This window comes from Bos indicus, chromosome 7 (assembly GCF_029378745.1).
Source record: "Bos indicus isolate NIAB-ARS_2022 breed Sahiwal x Tharparkar chromosome 7, NIAB-ARS_B.indTharparkar_mat_pri_1.0, whole genome shotgun sequence".
Lineage (NCBI taxonomy): Eukaryota > Metazoa > Chordata > Mammalia > Artiodactyla > Bovidae > Bos > Bos indicus.
In genome coordinates, this window is record NC_091766.1 from 51,772,100 (window position 1) to 51,797,893 (window position 25,794).

General features: G+C 42.3%; 1 protein-coding gene across 14 annotated transcripts in view; it reads left to right on the top strand.

Annotated features, from left to right (window-relative positions):
• LOC109562119 (protocadherin alpha-13) overlaps positions 1-24,176 on the top strand; it is a 209,897-nt gene extending 185,721 nt beyond the window's left edge. For 13 of the 14 annotated variants that reach the window (XM_070793724.1, XM_070793721.1, XM_070793725.1 and 10 more), the window contains exon 4: positions 21,458-24,176. In XM_070793724.1, coding sequence (XP_070649825.1) covers positions 21,458-21,768 — 311 coding nt within the window. In that variant the 3' untranslated portion in view covers positions 21,769-24,176. The remainder of the gene's footprint in view (positions 1-21,457) is intronic. The other variant, XM_070793728.1, reaches the window with a different exon arrangement.
• Positions 24,177-25,794: the final 1,618 nt, after the last annotated feature.

Here is a 25,794-nt window from a genome sequence, read left to right on the forward strand (position 1 = left end):
CTCTAGCAGAGTCATTAATGTCCATATTTCTACTAACAGCCTTTTCAAGGTAATCAAGACAGTTTCACCATGCTCCTCAAAATCCTCAAATCTCTGTCTGTTTCCCAGTTCCAAAGCCACTTTTACATTATTGGTAATTTTCACAGCAACACCCCACTTCCAGATCCCAAAATCTATATTAGTTTCTATGGCTGCCATAGCGAATGACCACAAACTAGGTGACTTAAAACAGTACAAATTTATTACCTTATAGTTCTGGAAATCAGAAAGAGGCACTAAAGGAGGATATGTTTCCTTGTCTTTTCCAGTTCTCAGAGGCTGCCTGCATTTCCAGGCTCAGTGGCTCCTTCTTCCACATTCATGGCCACTGCAGAGCATCTGCAAACCTCACTCTCTGACTCTCCTACCTTGCTCTTTCCCTCGTGAGGACCCTTGTGACTACATTGGGCTCACCTAGATAATCCAGGATAACCACTCTTGCTCAAGATCCTTAATTTAATCGCATCTGCAAAGTGCTTTTCTTTTTTTTTTTTTTAACCATGTAACATAACATAGTCATAGGTTCCAGGAATTAGGATGAGGGCATCTTTGTTCTTGTTTAGTTGCCCAGCTGTGTCCAACTCTTTTTTGACCCCACGGATTGGGATTTCCTAGGCAAGAATACTGGAGTTGTTGCCATTTCCTCCTCCAGGGAAATCTTCCCGACTCAGAGATCAAACACTCATCTCCTGCCCACGTCTCCTGCATTGGAGGCAGATTCTTTACTACTGAGCCACTGAGGAAGCCTGTGGACATCTTTGGGGCACCATTATCCTGCCTATCTCAGGATCTTCCATGTGCAGGCAGAGGTGGCTCTGTGTGTCTGTGTGTGTGTAAATTTCAGTGTAGGTGAAGGTAAAGTTAGGTGCAAATTAGGACCCTGAAGAGGGTGTAGTCAGTGTGAACTAGAATTTAAAGGCCTTTTGAAAGCTATCAATTGTCAACAGTATGCTGGAGATGAATTCATCACCCCCTCCCTCTCCAAATCTTGGCTAATTAGAAATAGATGCATGGGACCAACTGAGAGAATCAAAGTTCAGAATCAGGCGTATTATTGGTAAAGAAGTTCTGGAGACTGTGACAGGGCTTCCAAGCTCCTGAATGCAAGGGAAGAAAGTCAAGAATGGAAGAACTCTCCCTTGGTGAGGAGGGGCACCTGTCCTGGTTTGATTACCAAATGGAGGCTGAGCTGGAGCAGACAAAAAATTAGGTAAGAGCTATGCCATGAAAGAAGGCTTCCCTGATAGCTCAGTTGCTAAAGAATCCGCCTGCAATGTAGGAGACCTGGGTTCAATTCCTGAGTTGGGAAGATCCTGGAGAAGGGAACAGCTACCCACTCCAGTATTCTGGCCTGGAGAATTGCATGGACTATCCATGGGGTCCCAAAGAGTTGGACACGACTGAGTGACTTTCACTTCACTTCACTATGTCATGAAAGAAAACTAACTGTTGATGTTAACTTGGCCCAATCAGGAAACACAATCTGAGGAATTCCCCAGCAGTCCTGTGGTTAGGACTTGGTACTTTCACTGCCTGATTTGATCCCTGCTTGGGGAACTAAGATCCTGCATTGTGGCCTGCGGCACAACCAAAAAAAAAAAAAAGGAAATATAATGCATTTAAACTTTAGCTTATGATAATCTCCCCAATGAGACAACTTTTCTGAGAAGAGTAAGTAAGGAAGTAGAGCTAAACGTGAAAAGTCCCTTCCTAGCACATTGCTGTGAGGTTGGAAGGATGGTTGGTGGGTGTTTCCTCCTCTGTGGGAAGAGCTGGAAATGTGGAGAGAGGAGGAAAGTCCCCATCCATTGTTATGTTAAGGGATTTGATGTACTGTTTTGTCCCAGGCTTAAGAGTATTTTCCTAAGAGTCATGGAGCAGTCAGAAGACAGGCCTCTTTGGGTCATTCACAGGAAAGAGTCAATTAAAGCCCTGGCAGAAAAGTCACTGTCCCCAGGGTGATGCCAGGAGGCAGGGCACTGCCCATCACATGCCCTGTATGGATCTAGCATCTGTGTCTAGGTGAAAGCAGATTAAAATATATATCTAGGACTTTCTTGAAGAAGAAAGTATAGAGCCTGATCCATGTATATGTACGTGTTGGGGGTTGTGGGCGGGAAGGGGTACTTTAGTCACTATTTCTAAATGTCACCTTTCCTCAGCGATGCCTCCTGTGTCAGGAGCAGGGGTCAGGGTGATTGTAGGCCAATTCTGTGGATACACATGCACTCAGGATTTGTTTGTTTGTTTTTTAGGAGCATTTTGCATAACAAATCTATTCTCACACTAGCTACCTCCTTGAGATCCTAACAGGCTAAGCACTTCCAAAGCCTAGAGTGTCCTGGCACCCTCAGCAGCTCTGACTGGAGACTAAATCAGCCTCTTGCCTCTGACAGTGATTAGCCAGGAGACCCATGGAGGAGCCGCCTTGGAGGCCAGCATCCCCTGGAGGCTCCTTGTGTCACTAAGATGTTGATCTGACTGCTGTCCCTCAATCTGCAGCCAGTGGCGTTGTGTTTAGCCAACGATCAGTGTCATGTCAGTTTTCCTCTGTTGGACCAAGTGTAAATTCATTCTAAATATCTGCCTGGGGGAAATCTCTATAGGGAAGATGAGCTTTTCAGTGTGCTCTCTCAAATTCTAGGCACTTAGAGATATAAATTAGCTTCCTTGGTCTTTTCTCACTCAAGGTCACAACCTTTCCTCCAGGGTACTAATGTTCTAAATGGTTGTGATTTGAAGGGCACTAGGAAGGTCCTTACAAAACCCACCTGACAGGTCCCTAGAACTTTCCCATTAACCACCACCACTGTCGGCATTCTCTTTTAAAATGCCCATTCTTTCATTCATCCATTCATATTTTCTCTTCCTCTCTCTCTCTCACACACACATACACACACACACACTCACACACACACACACACAAAGAAGTATTAGACTATCCTGTCGAATGAAACTTTCCTTGGCTTGGCTTTAATATAGAATTTGGTTGGAACCTCCTATATTGTCATTAAACAAGCATTTGTTAAGTACCTACTTAAGGCCAGCCTCTGTTCTAGGTGATGCAGCTGCTGCTGCTGCTGCTAAGTCGCTTCAGTCGTGTCCGACTCTGTGCGACCCCACAGACGGCAGCCCAACAGGCTCCCCCGTTCCTGGAATTCTCCAGGCAAGAGTACTGGAGTGGGTTGCCATTTCTTTCTCCAGTGTATGAAAGTGAAAAGTGAAAGTGAAGTCGCTCAGTCGTGTCTGACTCTTAGCGACCCCATGGACTGCAGCCCACCAGGCTCCTCCATCCATGGGATTTTCCAGGCAAGAGTACTGGAGTGGGGTGCCATTGCCTTCTCTGAGTGCCATGTATAGCAGGTACAATGAGGGGAAGGAAGCTGGGACAAACCACCAGGGCCTGTCAGTCCAGGATGGGACCCAGAGACTATCTGTGTTGTAATCCATACAAACCCTATGTAAACATGGTCAGCTGGTTCATGTTTCCTGAGAGGGATCTCCTAATTATTTAACAGAGCCCAAACCCTCCCTCGGCAACCATGAATAGCAGATATGTTGTGGGAGCCCAGAAGATGGAATTGGGAATTTAGGGGACCAGGTCAGAAAGTATGTGACATTCAATACTGTATTGAAGGATGGTACATAGATTGCGGGAAGAAAGTTCCAGACAAAGAAAAGAATACATGTGCCCCCAAACCAGAATGCATATTGGTGAACAGAATGAATACATTTAATGGAAAGGGTGGCGTGGAAGACTGTTGGGAAATGAGATCAGAAAGACTAGAGTCAGATTTTCTTGGGCTTCCACAATCCTGCTAAAGAAGAACTTTCATTCAGTTGCTAGCAGTGGAGAGCCGCCTCAAGGTCTGTTTTTTTCTTTTTAAGAATAGAGCCTCTATTGAGCCTCTTAGCTCTGCTGAATCTGCAAAAACTATCCTGTAATATGTCAAGACAAACTCATGAGCTATCAACCTAATGTTTTTCTCCACCTAAACCAGGAGTTAGAAACTCTTGAGTGTCTAGAAATGTGGGACCAAGAGGGTAATGAATGCAGCATTTTTGTAAAAGGGACTGTCCTTGGAAATGTTCTTAGGTAATTCTCCTGGACTTGGTTTAATTATGTCTAAGAAAATGTGGAATGAAGGGAAGGCTTGTTTAAATTTTGCCTTGTGTTAGCTTTTTAAGGGAGGCAGTGTGGCATTGCATAGTCCCTCTGCTCCCTGTGGGACCACTTCATCATTATGCTTCAGATTTATTAATATGTAAAAAAGGAAAGACTGTAGGCTGCTGTAAGGATTAAATGAGATGATGCCTGTGAAATGCTTAGCACAGTGCTTAGTTCATGGTAAGCACTGAAAAGTGTTACCATTTTCTCAATTTTAATACTCCTGGCACTTAGCACAGTAAATAGGATTCCCAGTGTCTTTGCTAAAGGAAATGGATTGGTCTTGGAGTGCACAGAATCAGAGATGGTGGTAGAGGAGATGGTTCTCTCCGATGACAGTCATTCCCCTGCTCTCCTCCCGGCAGTGTTCTGACAGCACCTCCATTTTACACCCTCAGTGCAGAGATACCACGGCTGTCCAGAAATGGTTGCTCAAGGCTGCAAAGTGACACAGCAACACAGAGCCTGGGATTGCTGCCAAGTTTTAAGAAGCGCAGATTGTGACAAAGTAAGGGAGGGAGGCAGAGAAGAAAAATCTGAAAACCAGAAGCAGTGTTCTTGCTGAGCGACACGATGGTGGCTCACACAGTTTCAGGTGGGACAGGCACTGTGAGGGGTCACTGCCAGCTGGTGGTGCTGGAGGAGGAGCCCAGTAAGGGACTCGGGTCCAGGCAAGGCTGCTGCGTGGGGCCCTGCACTTGGAAAAGGCCCTGTTAGGTTTAATACTCTGCTTTTGCCATCTTGAAGTTCTTAATCTTTTTTTAACAAGGGGCCCCCATTTTCGTTTTGCAGTGAACCCTGCAAGTTATGTAGCTGGTCCTGGGTCCAGGCTACCTGGGGCAGGGATATTTTGTCTCAGCTAGTGTTTTGAGCTAGTTTTTGAACTTGCAACTGATCAAGTAGAGTGGGTTAGTATTCTGTTTTTAAAAAAATTATTTATTTGCTTATTTTTGGCCATGCTAGGTCTTTGTTGTTGAATGGGCTTTTCTCTAGTTGCAGCGAGTGGGGTGCATAGGCTTCTCATTACGGTGGCCTCGCTTGTTGCGGGTCACAGGCTCTAGGGCCCTCAGGCTTCAGAAGTTGTGGTGCAGGGGTTTAGCTGTTCTGCAGCATGTGGGCTCTTCCTAGGTCAGGGATCGAACCCGTGTCTCCCACATTCGCAGGCAGATTCTTTACCACTGGGCCACCAGGGAAGCCCTAGTATTCTTTTTAATCTCTCTCTCTCTCTAATTATAAAAGGACAAAAATGATAACAAATTAAAACTGTAAAAACTGAAATAAAATGAGTAGCACCTCACTCCTTTTCTCCCCAGAAATAACCACTAAAAATGCTTTTAGTGTGTATCCCCCAGATTTTTTGTTAACTATAAAGTACTATATTATAAAACAGTGTGCATTTACATTGTTGATGTAAATATTAAACAACGCAGCATCATTTATGCAAAAATATTCACGTTTCCCTCAGACCCACTCCCCTTCAGTGAGGCAACCACCATTAACAGTTGTGTCTGTATGTTCCAAAGATATTTTTTGAATAAACTTTATTTCTTTAGAGCAATTTTAGGTTCCTAGAAAAATTGAGTGGAAAGTACAGAAGGTTTCCAAATGCCTCTGTCCCCAAACTGCACTATCCCCACTATTGATAACCAGACCCAGAGCCGTGCATTGTTACACCTATACTGACAGATCATTGTCACCACCCAGAGTCCATAGTTTATATTAATACTAGAGTTCAGTCTTCCAAATATCTTTCAAATTAATTTTTAGTTACGTAATTGATGTATGAATGTGTTTTCTATGTTTATTAAAAATAGGTAGGCTTTCAGAAAGCAAAATGGGATAATTTCAGCCATGAAATTAAAAGACGCTTACTCCTTGGAAGGGAAGTTATGACCAACCTAGATACCATATTGAAAAGCAGACATTACTTTGCCAACAAAGGTCTGTCTAGTCAAGGCTATGGTTTTTCCTGTGGTCATGTATGGATGTGAGAGTTGGACTGTGAAGAAGGTTGAGCATTGAAGAATTGATGCTTTTGAACTGTGGTGTTGGAGAAGACTCTTGAGAGTCCCTTGGACTGCAAGGAGATCCAACCAGTCCATTCTAAAGGAGATCAGCCCTGGGATTTCTTTGGAAGGAATGATGCTAAAGCTGAAACTCCAGTACTTTGGCCACCTGATGTGAAGAGTTGACTCATTGGAAAAGACTCTGATGCTGGGAAGGATTGGGGGCAGGAGGAGAAGGGGACGACAGAGGATGAGATGGCTGGATGGTATCACTGACTCAATGGACGTGAGTCTGAGTGAACTCCGGGAGTTGGTGATGGACAGGGAGGCCTGGCGTGCTGTGATTCATGGGGTCATAAAGAGTCGGACACGACTGAGCGACTGATCTGATCTGATCTGATCTGTTGAGTATGTAGCTTATTTTTATTTTTTAACAAATGCTTTTCCAAGACACTACATATAGACCTGTCTCACTCTTCTTTAATAAGAGCATACTGTGTTGTATGTCTATATTATAAGTTATTTATCAAATTTCCCTTTGGTATATATGTTTTTCAAACAAGACAGTACACATTCTATTTTTTAAGTTTAAAAATATTTTTTAATTGTAGGATAATTGCTTTACAATGGTGTGTTAGTTTCTGCTGTACAGCATTGTGAATCAGCTATATATATATATATATACACACACATATACATGTATATGTATACATATATCCTCTCCCTCTTGAGAGTACACTTTCTTATGCATATTTTTTGTGCTCCTGGTATATATAGGATAGGGTATGAACATATCAAATTGGCACTCTCATATCTGGGGTTGACTGCACTTGTTATCAGTTCAGTTCAGTTCAGTTCAGTCGCTCAGTCGTGTCCGACTCTTTGCGACCCCATGAATTGCAGCATGCCAGGCCTCCCTGTCTATCACCAACTCCCGGAGTTCACCCAGACTCATGTCCATCAAGTCAGTGATGCCATCCAGCCATCTCATCCTCTGTCGTCCCCTTCTTCTCCTGCCCCCAATCCCTCCCAGCATCAGAGTCTTTTCCAATGAGTCAGCTCTTCGAATGAGGTGGCCAAAGTACAAGAAATCCCAGGGCTGATCTCCTTCAGAATAGACTGGTTGGATCTCCTTGCAGTCCAAGGGACTCTCAAGAGTCTTCTCCAACACCACACTTCAAAAGCATCAATTCTTCAGCGTTCAGCCTTCTTCACAGTCCAACTCTCACATCCATACATGACCACAGGAAAAACCATAGCCTTGAGTAGATGGACCTTTGTTGGCAAAGTAATGTCTCTGCTTTTGAATATGCTATCTAGGTTGGTCATAACTTTCCTTCCAAGGAGTAATCGTCTTTTAATTTCATGGCTGCAGTCACCATCTGCACTGATTTTGGAGCCCCCAAAAATAAAGTCTGACCCTGTTTCCACTGTTTCCCCATCTATTTCCCATGAAGTAAAAGACTTCATGATGCCATGATCTTCGTTTTCTGAATGTTGAGCTTTAAGCCAATTTTTTCACTCTCTTCTTTCACTTTCATCGAGAGGCTTTGTAGTTCCTCTTCACTTTCTGCCATAAGGGTGGTGTCATCTGCATATCTGAGGTTATTGATATTTCTCCCGGCAATCTTGATTCCAGCTTGTGCTTCTTCCAGTCCAGCGTTTCTCATGATGTACTCTGCATATAAGTTAAATAAGCAGGGTGACAATAAACAGCCTTGACGTACTGCTTTTCCTATTTGGAACCAGTCTGTTGTTCCATGTCCACTTCTAACTGTTGCTTCCTGACCTGCATACAGATTTCTCAAGAGGCAGGTCAGGTGGTCTGGTATTCCCATCTCTTTCAGAATTGTCCACAGTTTATTGTGATCCACACAGTCAAAGGCTATACACTCCCACTAACCCTCACCTCTGTGTCACTTCACTCATTGGTACCATCTTCCAGGGACTTAGCCCTCAGGGTTGAGAATCCTGGAGCAGAGAAAGGAGAGAATTTATTTGTGACTAACAATAGTAACAGCTCACTTGTACTGAGCACTTATACCATGTTTTATGCACTCAAGCCACGTATTGTTCTAAATATTTTGTGCTGTGCTTAGTTACTCAGTTGTGTCCGACTCTTTGCTACCCCATGGACTGCCAGGCTCTTCTGTCCATGGAGATTCTCCAGGCAAGAATATTTGAGTGGATTGCCATGCCCCACTCCAGGGAATCTTCCCAACTCAGGGATTGAACCCAGGTCTCCTGCATTGTAGGTGGATTCTTTAATGTCTGAGCTACCAGGCAAGCCTGAGAATCCTGGAATGGGTAGCCTATCCCTCCTGCAGAAGATCTTCCCAGCCCAGGAATCAAACCGGGGTCTCCTGCATTGCAGGTGATTCTTAACCAGCTGAGCTACCAGGAAACACTTTATATGTATTAAATCTGTTAATCTGTATAACCACCTCAGAGATAAGTCTGTTATGATACTCATTTTATTTTGTTTATTAAAAGCCTTTTATCGGAGTATAGCCGGTTACCAATGTTATGATAGTTTCAGGTGCACAGCAAAGGGACTCAGTCATACATATACATGTATCCGTTCTCTCCCAAACAGCCCTCATATCCAGGCTGCCAGGTAACATTGAGCAGAGTTCTGTGCTATACAGTAGGACATTGTTGGTTATTGATTTTAAATATAGCAGGTTGCTGCTGCTGCTGCTAAGTCGCTTCAGTCGTGTCTGACTCTGTGCAACCCCCTGGATGGCAGCCCACCAGGCTCCCCCATCCCTGGGATTCTCCAGGCAAGAACACTGGAGTGGGTTGCCATTTCCTTCTCCAATGCATGAAAGTGAAAAGTGAAAGTGAAGTTGCTCAGTTGTGTCCGACTTAGCGACCCCATGGACTTCACCCTACCAGGCTCCTCTGTCCATGGGGTTTTCCAGGCAAGAGTACTGGAGTGGGGTGCCATTGCCTTCTCCGATAGCAGATTACACCTATTTTAATATTTAGGAAACTGAGACACCTAGCGTTAATTAAGGTCACACATCTGTCTAGTAAATGTCAAGATCCAAAGCAAGGCTCTTTGACTTCTCAGCCTGTGCTCTTAACCTCTACACACACTCTCTCTAGAGAGTTTAATGCCATAACAATGTCAGAGTTTCTCTACATTGTTTATTCCTTAAAACAATATTGTATTTATTCATTTACTTGTCTTGTTCTACACTATAACTCTCTGAGGGGAGGGTACCTGTCCAAGTATTATTCATAACCCTATACCCTAATGTCTAGCACCACATCTGCTTTATTGTATGTAATAAATACATTTAGTTGAATGGATAACAGTGCCTCTTGGAGGTCACTACTATTTCCATTTTATAGATGAAATTACAAGTCAGTGTCACCCACATAGTGTAGTAGAAAATAGTAGGAAGCAGAATAGCAGAGCTGCAATGTGAACCCAAGGCTTTTGATACCTAATCCAAGGTGCCATCCACCTTGTCTAAGCTGCTTCCATTCTGCCTGTTTCAGAGGCTCTGGAGAATGGTTCCCTACCTAGCAACCGTTTCTAAGCTGGAAGACTTCACAGCTAGCTGGTTTTAATGATCCCTGGGAGGGGCAGAGCCTGATGAGAGGAAGGCCCTTGGAAAAGAGTTTCAGGAAGCTCTGCATCCGGGAGTCAGTTGTTAGAAGAGTCAGATTCCTTAGAGGACTACCATGTAGTAATGATATGTATCCTTTATTTCAGTTTCTGTGTGCTAAATATTATTCTGTGTGATTTATGAGCAGTGTCTCTTTTTACTGATCACAGTCCCATTAGATGGATATTATTATCTTTGTTTTACATGTGAAAGAATACTGAGAGGCCAAGTGGCTTGCTCAAGGTTATACAACAAATAAGTGCTAAAACTAGGATTCAACTCAAAATATGTGACCCCCAAACATTCATTTCAAGCACTCTGCTACCCTTGGTTATAACAGAAGCTGAAGCAGGGGGCATTGTAAGAAGAAACTGCCCTCCCAAGACCCTGGAGGACATTAGTGATGAGAAAATAAGGTAGAGAAAACCATGTAGTCTGAGCCCTCTTAGGTGAGGGGGGTCACAGAAGAAATGTTATTTATTTATTTTTTAGCTGACTGTGGAGAGCTAGGGAGATTTGAGACCAGCCATTCCAATTTTTGAATCTGGGTTCTCAGCACGTGATGTCTTTATAGTCTTAACCTAGAAATGGCAGAGTTATTTTGGGCACAAAGCAAGAGCTGTGGCTTTAAAAATATGCCACTGTATTTATCTCTTCCGCTTCAAGATTACTGAAAATTAGCCCAGCTGTGGCCTGAGGCACCAAACAGCCACACAGTCTTCTCAACCCACCCAGAGCGGCTGAAACACCCAGAAGTGGCAGCCTCTGGGGAGTGGCTATCAGATTAGTTCTCCATCACCAAGCTTACTCTCTGATCACACAAGCACACCATCCTTTGCCAGCTACTGTGGGGATCAGGATGCTAGGCCTGTGAATCAGCTCAGCTCTGTCTTCTCCCCCATCCCCAAGGCTTTAATAAAAGTAAAAACATTAATAATTCTACTATTGAGCTGGGGAATCAGTACAAGAATAATTTTTCAGCTTTGTTACCCAATTGCTGTTTGAGTTAAGGCAGATAATCTTGCTGTAATTTAAGCCTTCAGTTTCCTTATCTATAAATTGAAAATCTTATATATATATATATATATATATATATATATATATATATATGCAAAGTACTTAATAAAGTACTTGGCCCATAGTAAGCAATCAATTGATATTCCTTCAACACATCAGTCTTCTGTTACTCTGGTCTTACTAACAGGTAAAATGGTGATGGACTTTTACTTTGTGCCAGGCACTGTGTTATGTGCTAAGGATAACTGATGACTCTGCAGATAAAGAATCTGCCTGCACAGGAGACACAGGAGATGAGGGTTTGATCCCGGGGTCAGGAAGATCCCCTGTAGAAGGAAATGGCAACCCACTCCAGTATTCTTGCCTGAAAAATCCCATGAATAGAGGAGCCTGGTAGGGTATAGTCCATGGAGTCACAAAGAGTCAGACATGACTGAGCAGCTAAACACACATACAAGGATAATTACATTTAATCCTGTAACAGCCCTATGAGGTAGATGCTATTACACATGAAAACTGAAGCCCAGAGGTAATTAAATAATTTGCTAAACATCACATAATTTACATGATGTAGCCAGATTTAGACCTAGTACTCTGATTATAGAGCCTAAAGTCTTAAAGAGAAGAGGGAAGAATATTTTTACATTCTCCAGTTTCCATGGAAAATTCCTTCCACTGTCAACTGAAGGACGAAGAAGCTGTGGGGAAATGCTGTTAGTGCTCGCCCAGGTGGTTTCAGCTTTCTTCCCCTCTCTATGATTCTGGACAGGATTTGAGTTTCCAACCGTCATTCTCCTGTGTTTTGTGGGCTGTAATTACTCAGATTTACTTTGTCCAATTCATAAAGGATCCAGCAAGGGGGAGGAGGTGGAGCTTGTCTAAGCAATTCATAGACCCCACTGACGGTGGAGTAGGGGGTGGGGAGGGAGCTGGAGATGTTTTACATCCTAATCTTTCAGTGGGTTTGCTGGCAGATACTTTTTGCCTTTTGGTCTGAGCATGTATTCAGGCTGGACATGTATAATTCTGCAATCTGCCAAGTTCTGGTAGAGAGAGAGAGACAGAGAGAGAAAGACAAACGGACACACTCTCTGTCACACACACACAAACACACACACACATAGAAAGACAGGCACACAGAGAGAGGGAGATGGAATGGTTGGTCAAAGCTGCAGAAGGCTCCAATGAAATTGGAGCTGCTTGAAAGGCCTCAGTGGCTGGAGGGGTGGGGAAGAAGTCCAGGAGAAGCGAGATGTCGCTGTGCAGAAAGCCTGGATGTTCACTTTCAAACCCAGAATCTGCGCATCCTTCTGTGCCCTGACCCTTCCCTGGGCAGCCAGAGGCAGCAGCAGCAGCCCAAGCCCGCGGGAGAACAAGCAATCCAGGGGAGTTGTCTAGCGGAGCCGGAAACGCCTGTAATCATTTAATAGCCTTTGCTGGCTGCACCGACAGAACGGAGTGGGCGGTAGGCAGGCTCCAGAGTGCTGTCTGGCAAGATAGTCCCTGGCTTTAATCAAAATGATGGGTTTCCTGGAAGCTCTTTATTAACCTCAGCACCAGAATCCCAGAGATGGTAACAAAAGGATGAATGGGGCGCGGAGGGGAGGGGCTGAAACCTGCAGGCTGGGCGGTGATTTTCCTGAGCTGAGCCCTCACTCCCGCAGGCACCCCTCCCCCCAGCTGCACAAGTCTTTCCACTTCTGCTCGCTTAGAGAGAAGCTCCTGCCTGCATCGCCATCTCTCAAGCGGGTGACTAAACAGATATAGCCGTAGAAATTGCTATACTTGTATAATGCCTCAGGGTTTTCACACAGCATTCCTATACAGCTCAGCATGTGGGTCTCATGACTGGAGTGAGACTCCCTAGATTTGAGTCCAAAGCTCCACGGTTAGTAACTCTTGATTGATCTTCAGTATCTTCATTTATAAAACCGACATATTTATAAAGCAGACATAGATATTGGTCATATCTACTTCCTGTGGTTCTTGTGAAGAGTAGAAATTATATTGCATGCAAATCTGCTTAGCTGGGTGCCACACAGAGGAAGGCAGAGTAAATGCTAACTAGTTCATGACTGATAGAGACAGAAAGGTGATCACCTCCATTTTATGCCTGAGGCACCTGATGCTCAGAGTTTTTTCTATAAATTGCCTAGGACTAGGTACCCTTAAGGGCTTCCCTGGTGGCTTAGATGGTAAAGAAATCTGCCTGCAATGCAGGAGCCTGGGTTTGGTCCCTGGGTTGAGAAGATACCCTGGAGAATGGAGCTACCCACTTCAGTATTCTTGCCTGGAGAATTCCATGGACAGAGGAGCCTAGGGGGCTACAGGCCATGGGGTTGCAAAGAGTCAGACATGACTGAGTGATAAACACACACACACAGGTACCTTTAAGTGATAGAACCAGAGCAAGCCCTCAGTTTAGAAGAGCAAAACAAGAGGAAGAGAGGAAAAGAGAATTAAAATCCCTCCAACATTCTCCAGGTTTGCCCCTCTAAGAACTTTCCTGAAAGTAGTATGCATAGTCAAAATGACTGTGGGTGGTTCTGTTAAGTAGAGTCCCCTGGACTGCAAGGAGATCCAAGATGTTGAAGCTGAAACTCCAATACTTTGGCCACCTGACGCGAAGAGCTGACTCATTTGAAAAGTCCCTGATGCTGGGAAAGATTGAGGGCAGGAAGAAAAGGGGATGACAGGGGATGAGATGGTTGGATGGCATCACCGACTCAATGGATATGAGTTTGGGTAGACTCCAGGAGTTGGTGATGGACAGGGAGGCCTGGCATGCTGCGGTTCAGGGGATCGCAAAGAGTCAGACATGACTGAGCGACTGAACTGAACTGAACTGAGTTGAACTGAAAGTCAGTATAAATCAGATAAACTGCTCCTGGCCTTAACTGATTGTACAAACAGATTAGAATGGGAGTTGGGGGTGAGTTTACAAGTCTGGCATTTGCTTCACAATCTTTAGGACCTTCCCTGGCATCTGCATTGGCAAAACCTCCAGCTTAATCGTTCCTAGTCACTGAGGCTAAACTCCAGTCAGAGTTAGTTTAGCATGAAAGAAGAAAGTTGGAAATGCTTACCTAAGGGGAGTGCCTAACTCCCCTTGGATTAATGAATTAAATGAAGTGGTCAGCTACCCCTAGAAGGCAGTTTTTTTTTAAAGTTGCAGATCTATATGTCTTTGTGTTAAAAAAAAAAAAAAAGTGTGTTGTTTGAATTTTTTAAAGTATCCCTACCTATTGTGGATAAACCAGACAATTAAAAAAAAAAAAACAAAACCTATATTTAACGTATAATTATGATCATACTCTGTTAAACTTTTGGGGCTTCCCTGGTGGCTCAGGCAGTAAAGAATCTGCCTGCAATGCAGGGAACCAGAGTTCAATCCCTGGGTTGGGAAGATCCCCTGGAGAAGGAAATGGCAACCCATTCCAGTCTTCTTGCCTGGAGAATTCCACGGACAGAGGAGTCTAGTGGGCTATAGTCCATGGGGGTTGCAAAGAGTTGGACACAACTGAGCAGACTAACACTTTCACTATTAAACTTTTAAATTCCATTAGGTTGTAATCTGAATGTCAGGGAAGGGCTGATGTCTGTCAGAAGCCCTCTTTAGAGGACTCAGGTCAGTTCAGTCACTCATGTCCGACTCTGTGACCCCATGGACTGCAGCACACCAGGCTTCCCTGTCTATCACCAGGTCCTGGAGCTCGCTCAAACTCATGTCTAGCAAGTCAGTGATGCCATCCAGCCATCTTGTCCTCTGTTGTCCCCTTCTCCTCCTGTCTCCTGCTTTCTAGGTTGGTTGTAGCTTTTCTTCCAAGGAGCAAGTGTCTTTTAATTTCATGGCTGCAGTCACCATCTGCAGTGATTTTGGAACCAAGAAAAGAAAGTCTGTCACTGTTTTCTTTGTTTCCCCATCTGTTTGCCATAAAGTGATGGGACTGGATGCCATGATCTTAGTTTTTTGAATGTTGAACTTTAAGCCAGCTTTTTCACTCTGCTCTTTCACTTTCATCAAGAGGTTCTTTAGTTCCTCTTCACTTTCTGCCATAAGGGTGGTGTCATCTGCATATCTGAGGTCATTGATATTTCTCCCAGCAATCTTGATTCCAGCTTGTGCTTCATCCAGCCTGGCATTTCGCATGATGTACTCTGCATATAAGTTAAATAAGCAGGGTGACAATATACAGCCTTGACATACTCCTTTCCCAATTTGGAACCAGTCTGTTCTATATACAGTTCTAACTGTTGCTTCTTGACCTGCATACAGATTTCTCAGGAGGAAAGTAAAGTGGTCTGGTATTCCCATCTCTTTAAAAATTTTAAGACTCTAGTAGATCCATTAATTTGGGTTGTGGCTTGTCTCAGTCTTGTCTTTGTTAGCCAGTGTGCTGGGTCCCTGGGAGCAGAGGGGAGGGGACCTGTGGGAGGTCCCAGGAAGGGGAAGGGAGACAGTACAGAAAGAGGAAGCATTCCTTTGACTGACCTGGGACTGGCCCTGGGCTGGGGTTAGGGGCAGAAAAGGTATGTTTTCCTTTCTCATCTTTTACTTATCTTCCTTTCTCATCTGTCTCATGAGATACTGTCCTCAAGTATCTCCTTGATTCTGCCCCCAAAGTCACAGAATTTTATAAAAAAAAGTCAGCCAAGGGTTTCAGTGCTCTTGGTCAAAAGGGACTCAAATGAAGAGGTCAGTAAATGTTGTTTGTCAGATCCTTTAAGCCGTTATTTCATCCAAACGAACCCTCAGAGATGTTTGCGCATACATTGGCCTGAATAGGTTGAGTACAAGGACCCGGGAGACGCTGGAGAAACCAGATCCTGTTCTGCTCTGCAGAAGCTGAATATGGGAGGATGTACCTGAATGGTTCTCTGATTGCTTCTTAGTGTGGAGGCTGAGTCAGACCCAACCAAGACTCCCAGCACAGGCGCAGAAGCTCAGTGACATATAAAAGAAGCTCATTAACTCTTAGCAGTCCGGCTATGAGGAGCTGTCTCTGCCAATAGGCGTGGTCTTTCAGGTCCCTTAACTCTACAAGATAAAAATATCTCTGAGCTTGGCTTCTCCAGATGACCATCCTGAAGGCCTCATGCAGGGTCCTGGCTGTGGTCAGAAAAAATTTCCATCCTAGGCTTTGAGAGCAATTGAAGGACTATGGAGTGGTGTTGAAACCCAGTTCTCTTAGACACCAAGTCAGGGGCTTTTAAATACATTTCCCACTTTTGTCTCAGTCTCTCAGAGGTAGGCCTGTAATTGAAAGGTCAACAGGCAGATTCTGGGTGAGCGCAATTGCAGATCTGATTATCTTCGGTGAATCAGAGAAATTAGTCTTGGGGACAAAGTATCTATTGCTCTCTGTCCAACGGGCTTCCCAGGTGCAGTAGTGGTAAAGAGCCTGCCCGCCAGTGTAAGAGACACAAGTTCCATCCCTGGGCCAGAAAGATCCCCTGGAGGAGGAAATGGCAGCCCACTAAAATATTCTTGCCTGGACAGTCCCATGGACAGAGGAGTCTGGTGGGCTGCAGTCCATGGGGTGGCAAAGAGTTGGACACAACTGAAGTGACTTTGCACACACACATGCCCTCTTCCAAAGAGCTATATTGTCAGCTCTGTCAGGGAAGCATGGTGAAGCACAGGAGTTTATGGGCGAGAAGAAACTCTTCTATCCCCTTTCCCTACTGTCTGCTGGTATTTGGACTAAATCTGCAGTATCCTTACCCTGCCCTTCTAGCCCTGAGAGCTGTGCCTTGTATATTGCCTGTGTGTGATTCCATTTTTTGGGCTCTTACATTGGAGACAGCCTCGGCATTTCACATGCATTTCCTGATTGTCTTTAGGGACTCCCAAGTGTGGCAGAGGGAAGTTGTTTGAGCTCCTGAGGAACTGGCACCACTTCCATTTCTCACATCAGTCCTTTCATTCATCCATCTAGCAAGTGTTTATCAACTACCTGTTATGGGACAGGAATTGTGCTAGACACTGGCTACACATTGGTGAATAAAACAGATATATTTTCTGCTTCTCTGGACTTTACAGTGATAGAGATAGAGGTGAAGGGAGGTGCTGCTTGGCTAGGATGACTGTACAGTGCCTGTCTGAAGAGGTTCCAATTAAGCGCAGACTTGAAGAATGAGAGTCTAAGCATGAAGGGGAGATCATTCAGGCAAAAGGAGACCATATGTGTACAGGCCTTGAGGCAATAACAATCCCAAGGGGTATTAAGGAATTTAAAGAAAACTTGTGTGGCTGGACGATAGTGGTAAGAAGGAGATTTGTAGATGAAATTGGAGAATTAAAAAATAACAGGTTATTGAAGGGCCTTATATACCATGTTAAGGAGTTTGATTTTTTTTTTCTCAAGGCAATAGAAAACATTCAAATAATTTTAAGTAAGGGGAATGATATAAAATAATTTCTATTTTTAAAGGATTTTGCTGTGTGTATATTATACTTCAGTACTTTTAAAAGGGAGAAAGACTTAAAGGAATAAAGGTAACTCGGGCTGTGTGGAAGGTTAGAGAGAGGCAGAAGTAGAAGCAGTTTGAGCAAGGAAGAGGCTGTAATTGTTGTAATTCACAAGCAAGATAGAGTAGTGGTATCTTGAAAAAAGGTAGCAGCAGTGAAGTTGGGGAGAAGAGGACACTGGTTACATTTAGGAGGCCGAAATGACAAGTGTTGGTATATTATAAATGAAGAATGAAGAATAGAGACAAATGAATAATGACTCTGGAATTTCTGCTTTGAGCATTGGAGTGAATGGAGTATCATCGACTGAGATGAGAGATTTAGAAGGGAACAGAGGAGAAGAATCATGAGTTTGATTTCAGATTGCTTCTGTTTGAGATGCCCATGAGACTGCCAAGAGGAGATACCAGACAGGCAGTTGGATACATGAGATTGGAGAGACCTGTGGACTTTAAGTTTGTATCTCATCAGCATATTTAGATGGTGTGTATACCCATGGACAGGCTGAGATCCCAAAAGGAGAGAGTGAAGAGAAAGAAGAAGAAAAGAAGAAGAAGAAAAAGTCTAGGGCCAAACCCAAGCGTATTAGATGAGTATCTTGTGAAGAAACTAACAGCCCGAGAGAAGGGTCAGGAGAATAGTTTTACTGAGTGAGTGAAGTCGCTCAGTTGTGTCCGACTCTTTGTGACCCCATGGACTGTAGCCTACCAGGCTCCTCCCTCCATGGGATTCTCCAGGCAAGAATACTGGAGTGGGTTGCCATTTCCTTCTCCAGGGGATCTTCCCGACCCAGGGATCGAACCCGGGTCTCCCGCATTGCAGGCAGACGCTTTAACCTCTGAGCCACAACTCATTAAACGTAAGTCTTTCAGGACTGCCCTGGTGGGAAAGTGGTTAGGTCTCTGTGTTCACAATGCAGGGAACACGGGTTTGAACCCTGGTCAAGGAACGGAGATCCTGGATGCCATGCAGCATGGCCAATAAATAAATAAATGTTTCAAGAAGGTTTGAAACTAATGCTGCTGAGAAGTTCAATAAGATGTGACTAAAATGTGATCACTGGCTTTGGAAATAATACAATTAGTGAGCTTGCTGTGAGCAGTGTTAGAAAAGCAGTGCTCAAGGATGCCAAATTAGAGGAGATTGACAAGTGATGGGAGGTAGGGAGATGGAGATAGCACACGTAGAGAATCCCAAGCTACAGTCAAACATAAACCATTTGTCTGGTGGTTCATGGCTTCTCCAAAGGAGCAGTGTCAGATACATGAGCCTTCTGTGATGCCACAGAGTTCCAGTGTCATGGCCCTTGGGATCACTTTGCCCAGACAGACCATTACTCTTCTTCCCCAGCACTGACTTCTACTCTTCTAGATGTCTTTGGTGTACTTTAGGTGTGTCTTCCACTAGAAGACTCTTGGGAAATTCTTGCATTGGGAACCCCTGTGGATGCATAATCTTTTTCCTTAAATATCAGCACAAATTTCACTTCTCTTCTGGAATCTTGTTTGAATTTCTCAAGTGTGATTAATGATTTTTGCCTCTCAGTCCTATAATACTTTGGGGCTTCCCTGATGGCTCAGTTGGTAAAGAATCCACCTGCAATGTGGGAGACCTGGGTTCAATCCCTGGGTTGGGAAGATCCCCTGGAGGAGGGCATGGCAGCCCACTCCAGTATTCTTGCCTGGAGAATATCCATGGACAGAGGAGCTTGGCGGGCTACAGTCCATGCTGTCACAAAAAGTCGGACATGACTGAGTGACTAAGCACAGCACCCATATATATCTTTTATTTTTAATTGAGATATAATTGACACATAATATTGTATCAATTTCAGGTATACAATATGGATTACTACCTGTATATGTAGGAAAATGATCACAATAAGACTAGTTAACCTCTGTCAGTACACATAGTTACAAAAACATTTTTATTATGATGAGAACTTTTAAGATCTCATCTTTCAGCAGCTTTCAAATATGCAATACAGTGTTAGTAACTATAGTTACTGTACATCACATCCCCACGACTAACTTATACTATAACCGTAAGTTTGTACCTTTCGGCACCCTCACCATCGCCACCATCACTGCACCCACCTCTAGCAACCACCAGTCTGTCTTCTGTATCTATAAGCTAGTTGCTTTGTTTTTTTTATATGCCATTTATGTGAGATCATATGTATTTGTCTTTCTCTGTGTTATTTTGTCAAATATTTAAGTATTGATTTATTTCACTTAGCATAATGCCCTTGAGGTCCATTCCTGTTGTCAAAAAGGGTAGGATGTCATTCTTTTTTATGGCTGAACTTTATATCCATCACATTTTCTTTATTCATGAACCAGTAGATACTTAAATTGCTTCCATATCTTGCCTACTGTAAATAATGCTGCAATGAACATGGGGTACATATATCTTTTCAAGATAGTGTTTATGCTTTCTTCAGATACATACCCAGAAGTAGAATTGCTGGATCATATGCTGGCTCTATTTTTAATTTTTTGAGGAACCTCCATATTCTTTTCCATAGTGACTATACCAATTTACACTCCCACCAATAGTGCACAAGGGATCTCTTTTCTCCATACCCTCACCGACACTTGCTATTTCTAGTTTTTTTTTTTTTTTTTGGTAACAGCCATTCTAACAGGTGTGAGGTAATAGCTTATTGTGGTTTTGATTTGTAATTCTCTGATGAGTAGTGACATTGGGCACCTTTTCATGTACCTGCTGGCCATCTGTATGTTTTCTTTGGAAAAATGTCTATTTAGATCATCTTTCTACTTTTTAATCAGATAGTTTGGGATTATTTTGATATTGAATTCTATGACTTCTTTATATATTTTAGATACTAACCCCTTATCAGATGTAGAATTTGCAATTTTTTTCTCCTATTCCATAGGTTGCCTTTATCATTTTGTTGGCTTCCTTCTTTGTGCAGAAGTTTTTTAGTTTGATGTAATATAATTTGTTTGTTTTTACTTTTGTTATCAGATTTAAAAAAATCATTGTTAAGACTGATGGTAAAAAGCTTACTGTTTATGTTTTCTTCTAGGAGTTTTATGGTTTCAGGTCTTATGTTCAAATCTGTAATCCATTTTGAGTTAATTTTTGTATATGGTGTAAGATAGAGGCCCAGTTTCATTCTTTTGTATGTGGCTGTCCATTTTTTCCAGCATCATATTGAAGATGCTGTTCTTTTCCTATTGTATATTCTTGGCTTGTTTGTCATCAATTGACCATTTTTGCCTGAGTTTATTTTTGGGCTCTGTATTCTCTTCCATTTATCTCTGTGTCTTTTTATGTCATACTGTTTTGATTAATTAACTTCATAATATAGTTTAGAAGCTTCATGCCTCCAGCTTTGTTCTTTTTCTCAAGAATGCTTTGGCTGGGACTTCCCTGGCAGTCCAATGGTTAAGACTCTGCACTTCTACTGCAGGGGGGCATGAATTTGATCTGTGGTCAGGGAACTAAGATTCTGCATGCCATGCAATGCAAAAACAATACAAACAAACAATACAATACAAACAAACAAAGACAAAGAATTTGGCTACTGGGTTCTTTTGTGGTTCCATACAAATCTTAGGATTGTTTGTTCTATTTCTGTGAAAAATGCCATTGGAATTTTGATAAGAATTGCTTTGAATCTATAGATTGCTTTGAGTAGTATGGGCATTTTAGCAATATTAATTTTTCTAATCCATGAGCATGGAATATCTTTCTACTTGTTTCTGTCTTCTTCAACTTATTTCATAAATGTTGTAAAGTTTCCGGTATATCAGTCTTTCATCTTCTTGGTTAAATTTATTCCTGGGTATTTTATTGCATATTCTACTTTAATCCAGTACATTTCTTGCCCCACTCCCAGGCAGGATAATCACAACTAGATATTCTTTAGGGAATTCTTCACAAAGAACCAAAAATATGTTATTAGAAACTTAGATTTATGGACCCAGTGGTGAAAAAAATCTGCCTTCCTGCTTGTTTCCAAACACTGGCCTTGCCCTAGGCTTGAAGAAATAACCCATGATTTCATGGGTGCTGTGCCTGTCTGTGCAGCCTCTCCTGTGTTCAGTGTGGCACATGGAAGACATATGTTGACTCTGTGACTGACTTGCAGTGTTTTGTCTTGCAGAACCAGAGGCAGGAGAGGTGTCCCCTCCAGTCGGGGCTGGTGTCAACAGCAACAGCTGGACCTTTAAATATGGACCAGGCAACCCCAAACAATCTGGTCCCGGTGAGTTGCCAGACAAATTCATTATCCCAGGATCTCCTGCAATCATCTCCATCCGGCAGGAGCCTACTAACAGCCAAATTGACAAAAGTGACTTCATAACCTTCGGCAAAAAGGAGGAGACCAAGAAAAAGAAGAAAAAGAAGAAGGGTAACAAGACCCAGGAGAAAAAAGAGAAAGGGAACAGCACGACTGACAACAGTGACCAGTGAGGTCATCTAATGGAAACAAGCCACTTAGCCAATTTTTGTAATAATGGCAGATCTCTCCCATGTAGCAACTCCCTACTCCTTTCTCCTGTCCACACAGACCCTCTCTTATAGACCTCAGAAATCTGCAGAAAGTTCCCTGTGTCTGTCTAGATCACATTTAACAGGTTTTTGTCTTAAAAGCTTTGCTAAGTCTGGTGTTAACTCTTTCTCTCCACTCTGGCTTGTTTGCAGAACCTAAAAAGCAGACCCAAGTTTCCTTTCTCCTCCGCCGCAAAGGAGAGGCTTCCCAGCCCCGCCAGTGAGAGGTTGGACTCTCTGCCCTGTGCTCCGGGGATCCTGTCTTGATGACACTTGCAGGGCAGGCTGAAAGGTTTTGAGATTGAGCAGCTTGAGTGTCTGTGGCTACTGGGTATGTGTGGCCACCGGGGATAGGTGAGTGTCAGATGTTGGCTGGGATGGGCCAGGTTAGACTAGGAGGGTTGGGAAACAAAGGCAAATCAACAATGGGAAGGATGAAATGAAAAAGGACCAGACTTTCTAAATCTTTACAACTCAAGAGGTGGTGGCCACCCTCTAGCAGACAAAATTCCCTCCACTGACAAGGCTTTGGGAGTCCCTAAGTCTCTTGGCTGTGGTGTCATTATACCTAAAACCTGCATTTTTACCTACAAGCCTGTAGTTCAGTGTTCCATGGGGGGCCAACCAGGGCAACAGAAGCAGATCTGATGTGTTTCCTGTATATGTCCTTGTGCTCACTTTATTAAAAATTCTTTTGCACACAATGTTATGAAAAGGTCAGATCCTTTTCCAACAACACATATGCAAAAGCAAAAGAAAACCCCAACACCTCACTTTATGCTGTTTGTTGTTTGATAGATTTATTTAAAAAAGAGCAAATCTATAACTATAAATCTTTAAAGAGAAATATGATTAATACAACTCCCCTAAACTATCCTCGAAAGAGAATTCTGTCTACAGCCATTTAAATGATCATTGCTGCTACAGAAGTGCTTTAAGAGAATTGCCTGAAACATCTGTATTATACCGGCCACCTGCCAATCACAGCTTTACTCTTTCAGGTCACTCTGGGGCTGCCTCTTGCATGTATTAATTACTAAATAAAAGGATCTTTCTCTCTCTCTCTCTTTTCTAAAACACAATTATGTGCACTTTGAATACACAACCTTCTCTAGCCAACTCTATCAAGACCCAGAAATTGAAGAAAAATATTGTTTTCTCGTACATAACAGTGAGCAGACTTTTCAATCCTCGAATTCTGTGATTTGTCTTGGAGTGCTAGCCAACACCTTCTCTTTGGTTTAGTTTTCCTTTTCTATAACACTCTGAATTGCTAATCTTGCTAACACCTATGATATTACCTGAACTCAATCTCCCATATGTATGCTGTATGCTATTATAAGACTCCTGAAATATATTTACTCTGTGCTTGTGTATGTGAATGTTATTGCAACTATTACCTAGAGTGAACTTTAAGCTTTATTGTTGAATGTAATTCCATTATATTTCCTTTTGTACACCTGTGAAAAAAGTGGAGTAGTGTTTTTTTAACCATTGTTAATCAGCTTTTGTGTATGAAAGATACAGTAAAATTTCTTTCTTAAATCAAGATACTGGTGATTCAAGGAATTTTATTTGTGGTCAGCCAAGTGCCATCTCTTGCCAAGACTCTGGCTGGCAAGGGAATGGATAAAGCTGTTTTTTTCTAGTAACAATTCTGGAATACATACTGAAGATATTCCCTGAGGGTGTGTGCAAGCACAAAATTTACCAATTTGACCTCTTTGAAGTTGCAGAATGCTTTGAAATTCTAACAATACCTGGAATATCAGCTCATAGAAAATAATGAAATTTACTGCCAACCTTAAATAAGAAATTTTAATTTTGTTTAAATGTATGGTTTAAGAAGTTTGATGAACTATATTATCTTTTAAAAGTTAACATAAAAGAGGTAGGAGTCTGTTATTAAAGCAAAAGCATTAAATCTAAAAAAAAAACAAACCTGTTTTGTCTACTTTTAGCTTCATTCTCCCATTTTTTGAAGGGTGTGTAACTTCAGCTCTGCAGGATTGCATGGGGTAAAACTTATTGCTAACACATGTGAATCATTGCTACATTGTAGGTTGTGATCATTTTGCCCCACTGAAACCCATGTATCTGACCTTACGTGCCTTTTGAATACTAGGAGAATCGGGCTAATTTATTAATGATGATAATTATAATGTATGTGTACAGCACTTTTTACATTTGCAAAGTGCTTTCCAATCCATGTTAGTTACTAGTTATTACAGCTGTAAGGATAAAACACATCATGTGGATTCATTTTTGATTGGTGCTATTGGTATTTCCTCTGTATTGCTAATAAATGGAAAATGGTGGTATGAAAGAAATGGTGGTCATTTCTAAGTATAAAAGTAGGAGCAAATAGAACACTGATTATCATTAGCTATTATTATTGAAGAAGGTTGCAGTGTGAAACTTACTGTATCACTCTCTGGCTGTCTCCCTGGCTATTATGTTTATTACTAAGGCACGACACCCAATGGAATCAAGAATCAAATTCCACAATATCACCAGAACAGGCAGCCAGGAGATTTCTGGGTCACATCCCAGTATACCATTTCAGTCTTCTCTAATAAGAATTCCAACAAACCAATTTTAATCACTAGAGCCCTCCAGTCATCTAGTTCATATTTTGTTTAGCTCTTGCATCTCTCCACAATTGGGAAATCAAATAATGCCCCCAAGAAATGAACTTTTATTGAGTACAGGTGTATGCCAGCCTGTGTAATAGGTAGGCTCATAGTACATGTTTTGTAACAAATAGATGATATTTTCCTTCTGTAGTTAAAATTTTATGAGCATGTGCTTTAAAAAAAAAAAAACTGACAATAACATGGAGATTCCTCCAGGTCAACTCTTAAGTCATTCTTTTTAATTCCTGTACAAATCCCATATGATAGCCAGATCATAATGTCATAATGTACTCATTTTTTTTCTCTATTAATGGACAGTTGGGTTATATCCAGATTTTTGCTACTAGAAACAACAAATAGCACTTATATGCAATGATAAATTTAGTTGCCGAACTTTATAAAACCTGGTCTAGGTGTATCCCAAAGAGGAAATGGGGAAGGCTTTTATGACTATTACATGACTCCTGCAATAACTGCAGTCCTCTATCTGAACATACACTTATTTTTAGCACTGAGCAGTCGATTATGGCTCTATTTATATAGATGACTGATGAAAAACAGAATAGACGTTCACAAGAAAGAGAGGTGAGAAAGAATTGTTTTCATCTACTTATGCAAAATCATTTCCTAGGAGCTCCATTTCACCCCAAGACTTTTCTTCTTCCAATTGTAGATTGAAATGCATGTGTCCAGGAGGAAGAAATTTTCCTTTATCCTTCTACATTCTTCTGGCTAATCGAAGAACAAAGTCGACATGAGACTGATTAACAGGAGAAAGTCAAACGGAAGTTTAATACCAGGTCTATGTGGGAGAGACCCAGGAAAACTGAGTAACTCACTAAAATGCCCAGAACCCTCACCTTAAACACCATCTTCGGCTAAAGACAAAAGAGGATGTTGGGGGTAGCGGTTTGGGACTTTAAAGGAGAGGAAGGCAATTCACATGGAGATAGAAAAGCAAACGTTTGGTAAACAAATATTTGCTGGGCCTGCAGAGACAATGGGACACAGAATGGACTCTAATCTCTATCTAGAAATCTCTATCTAGGCCCTGCCCAATTTCCCCCTAGTTTTTCTTTGCATATGTCTGATGACAGTACTATTCTGCAAACAGGCCCTTTATCTTTTTTTTTTAATTGAAGTGTAGTTGGTTTACAATGTTGTTATATCTAAATTCTTTAGGCAGCTAAGTGGGAAGTAAAAAAAGAGACTTCCTGAGTCTTCAGTTTCTTAAAAATAATCAGCCTAAATTAATCCCCATGCCAAAGAGATGCATTCTGGGTGGAAAATTTTGTCCCCTGCACCAGTTTTG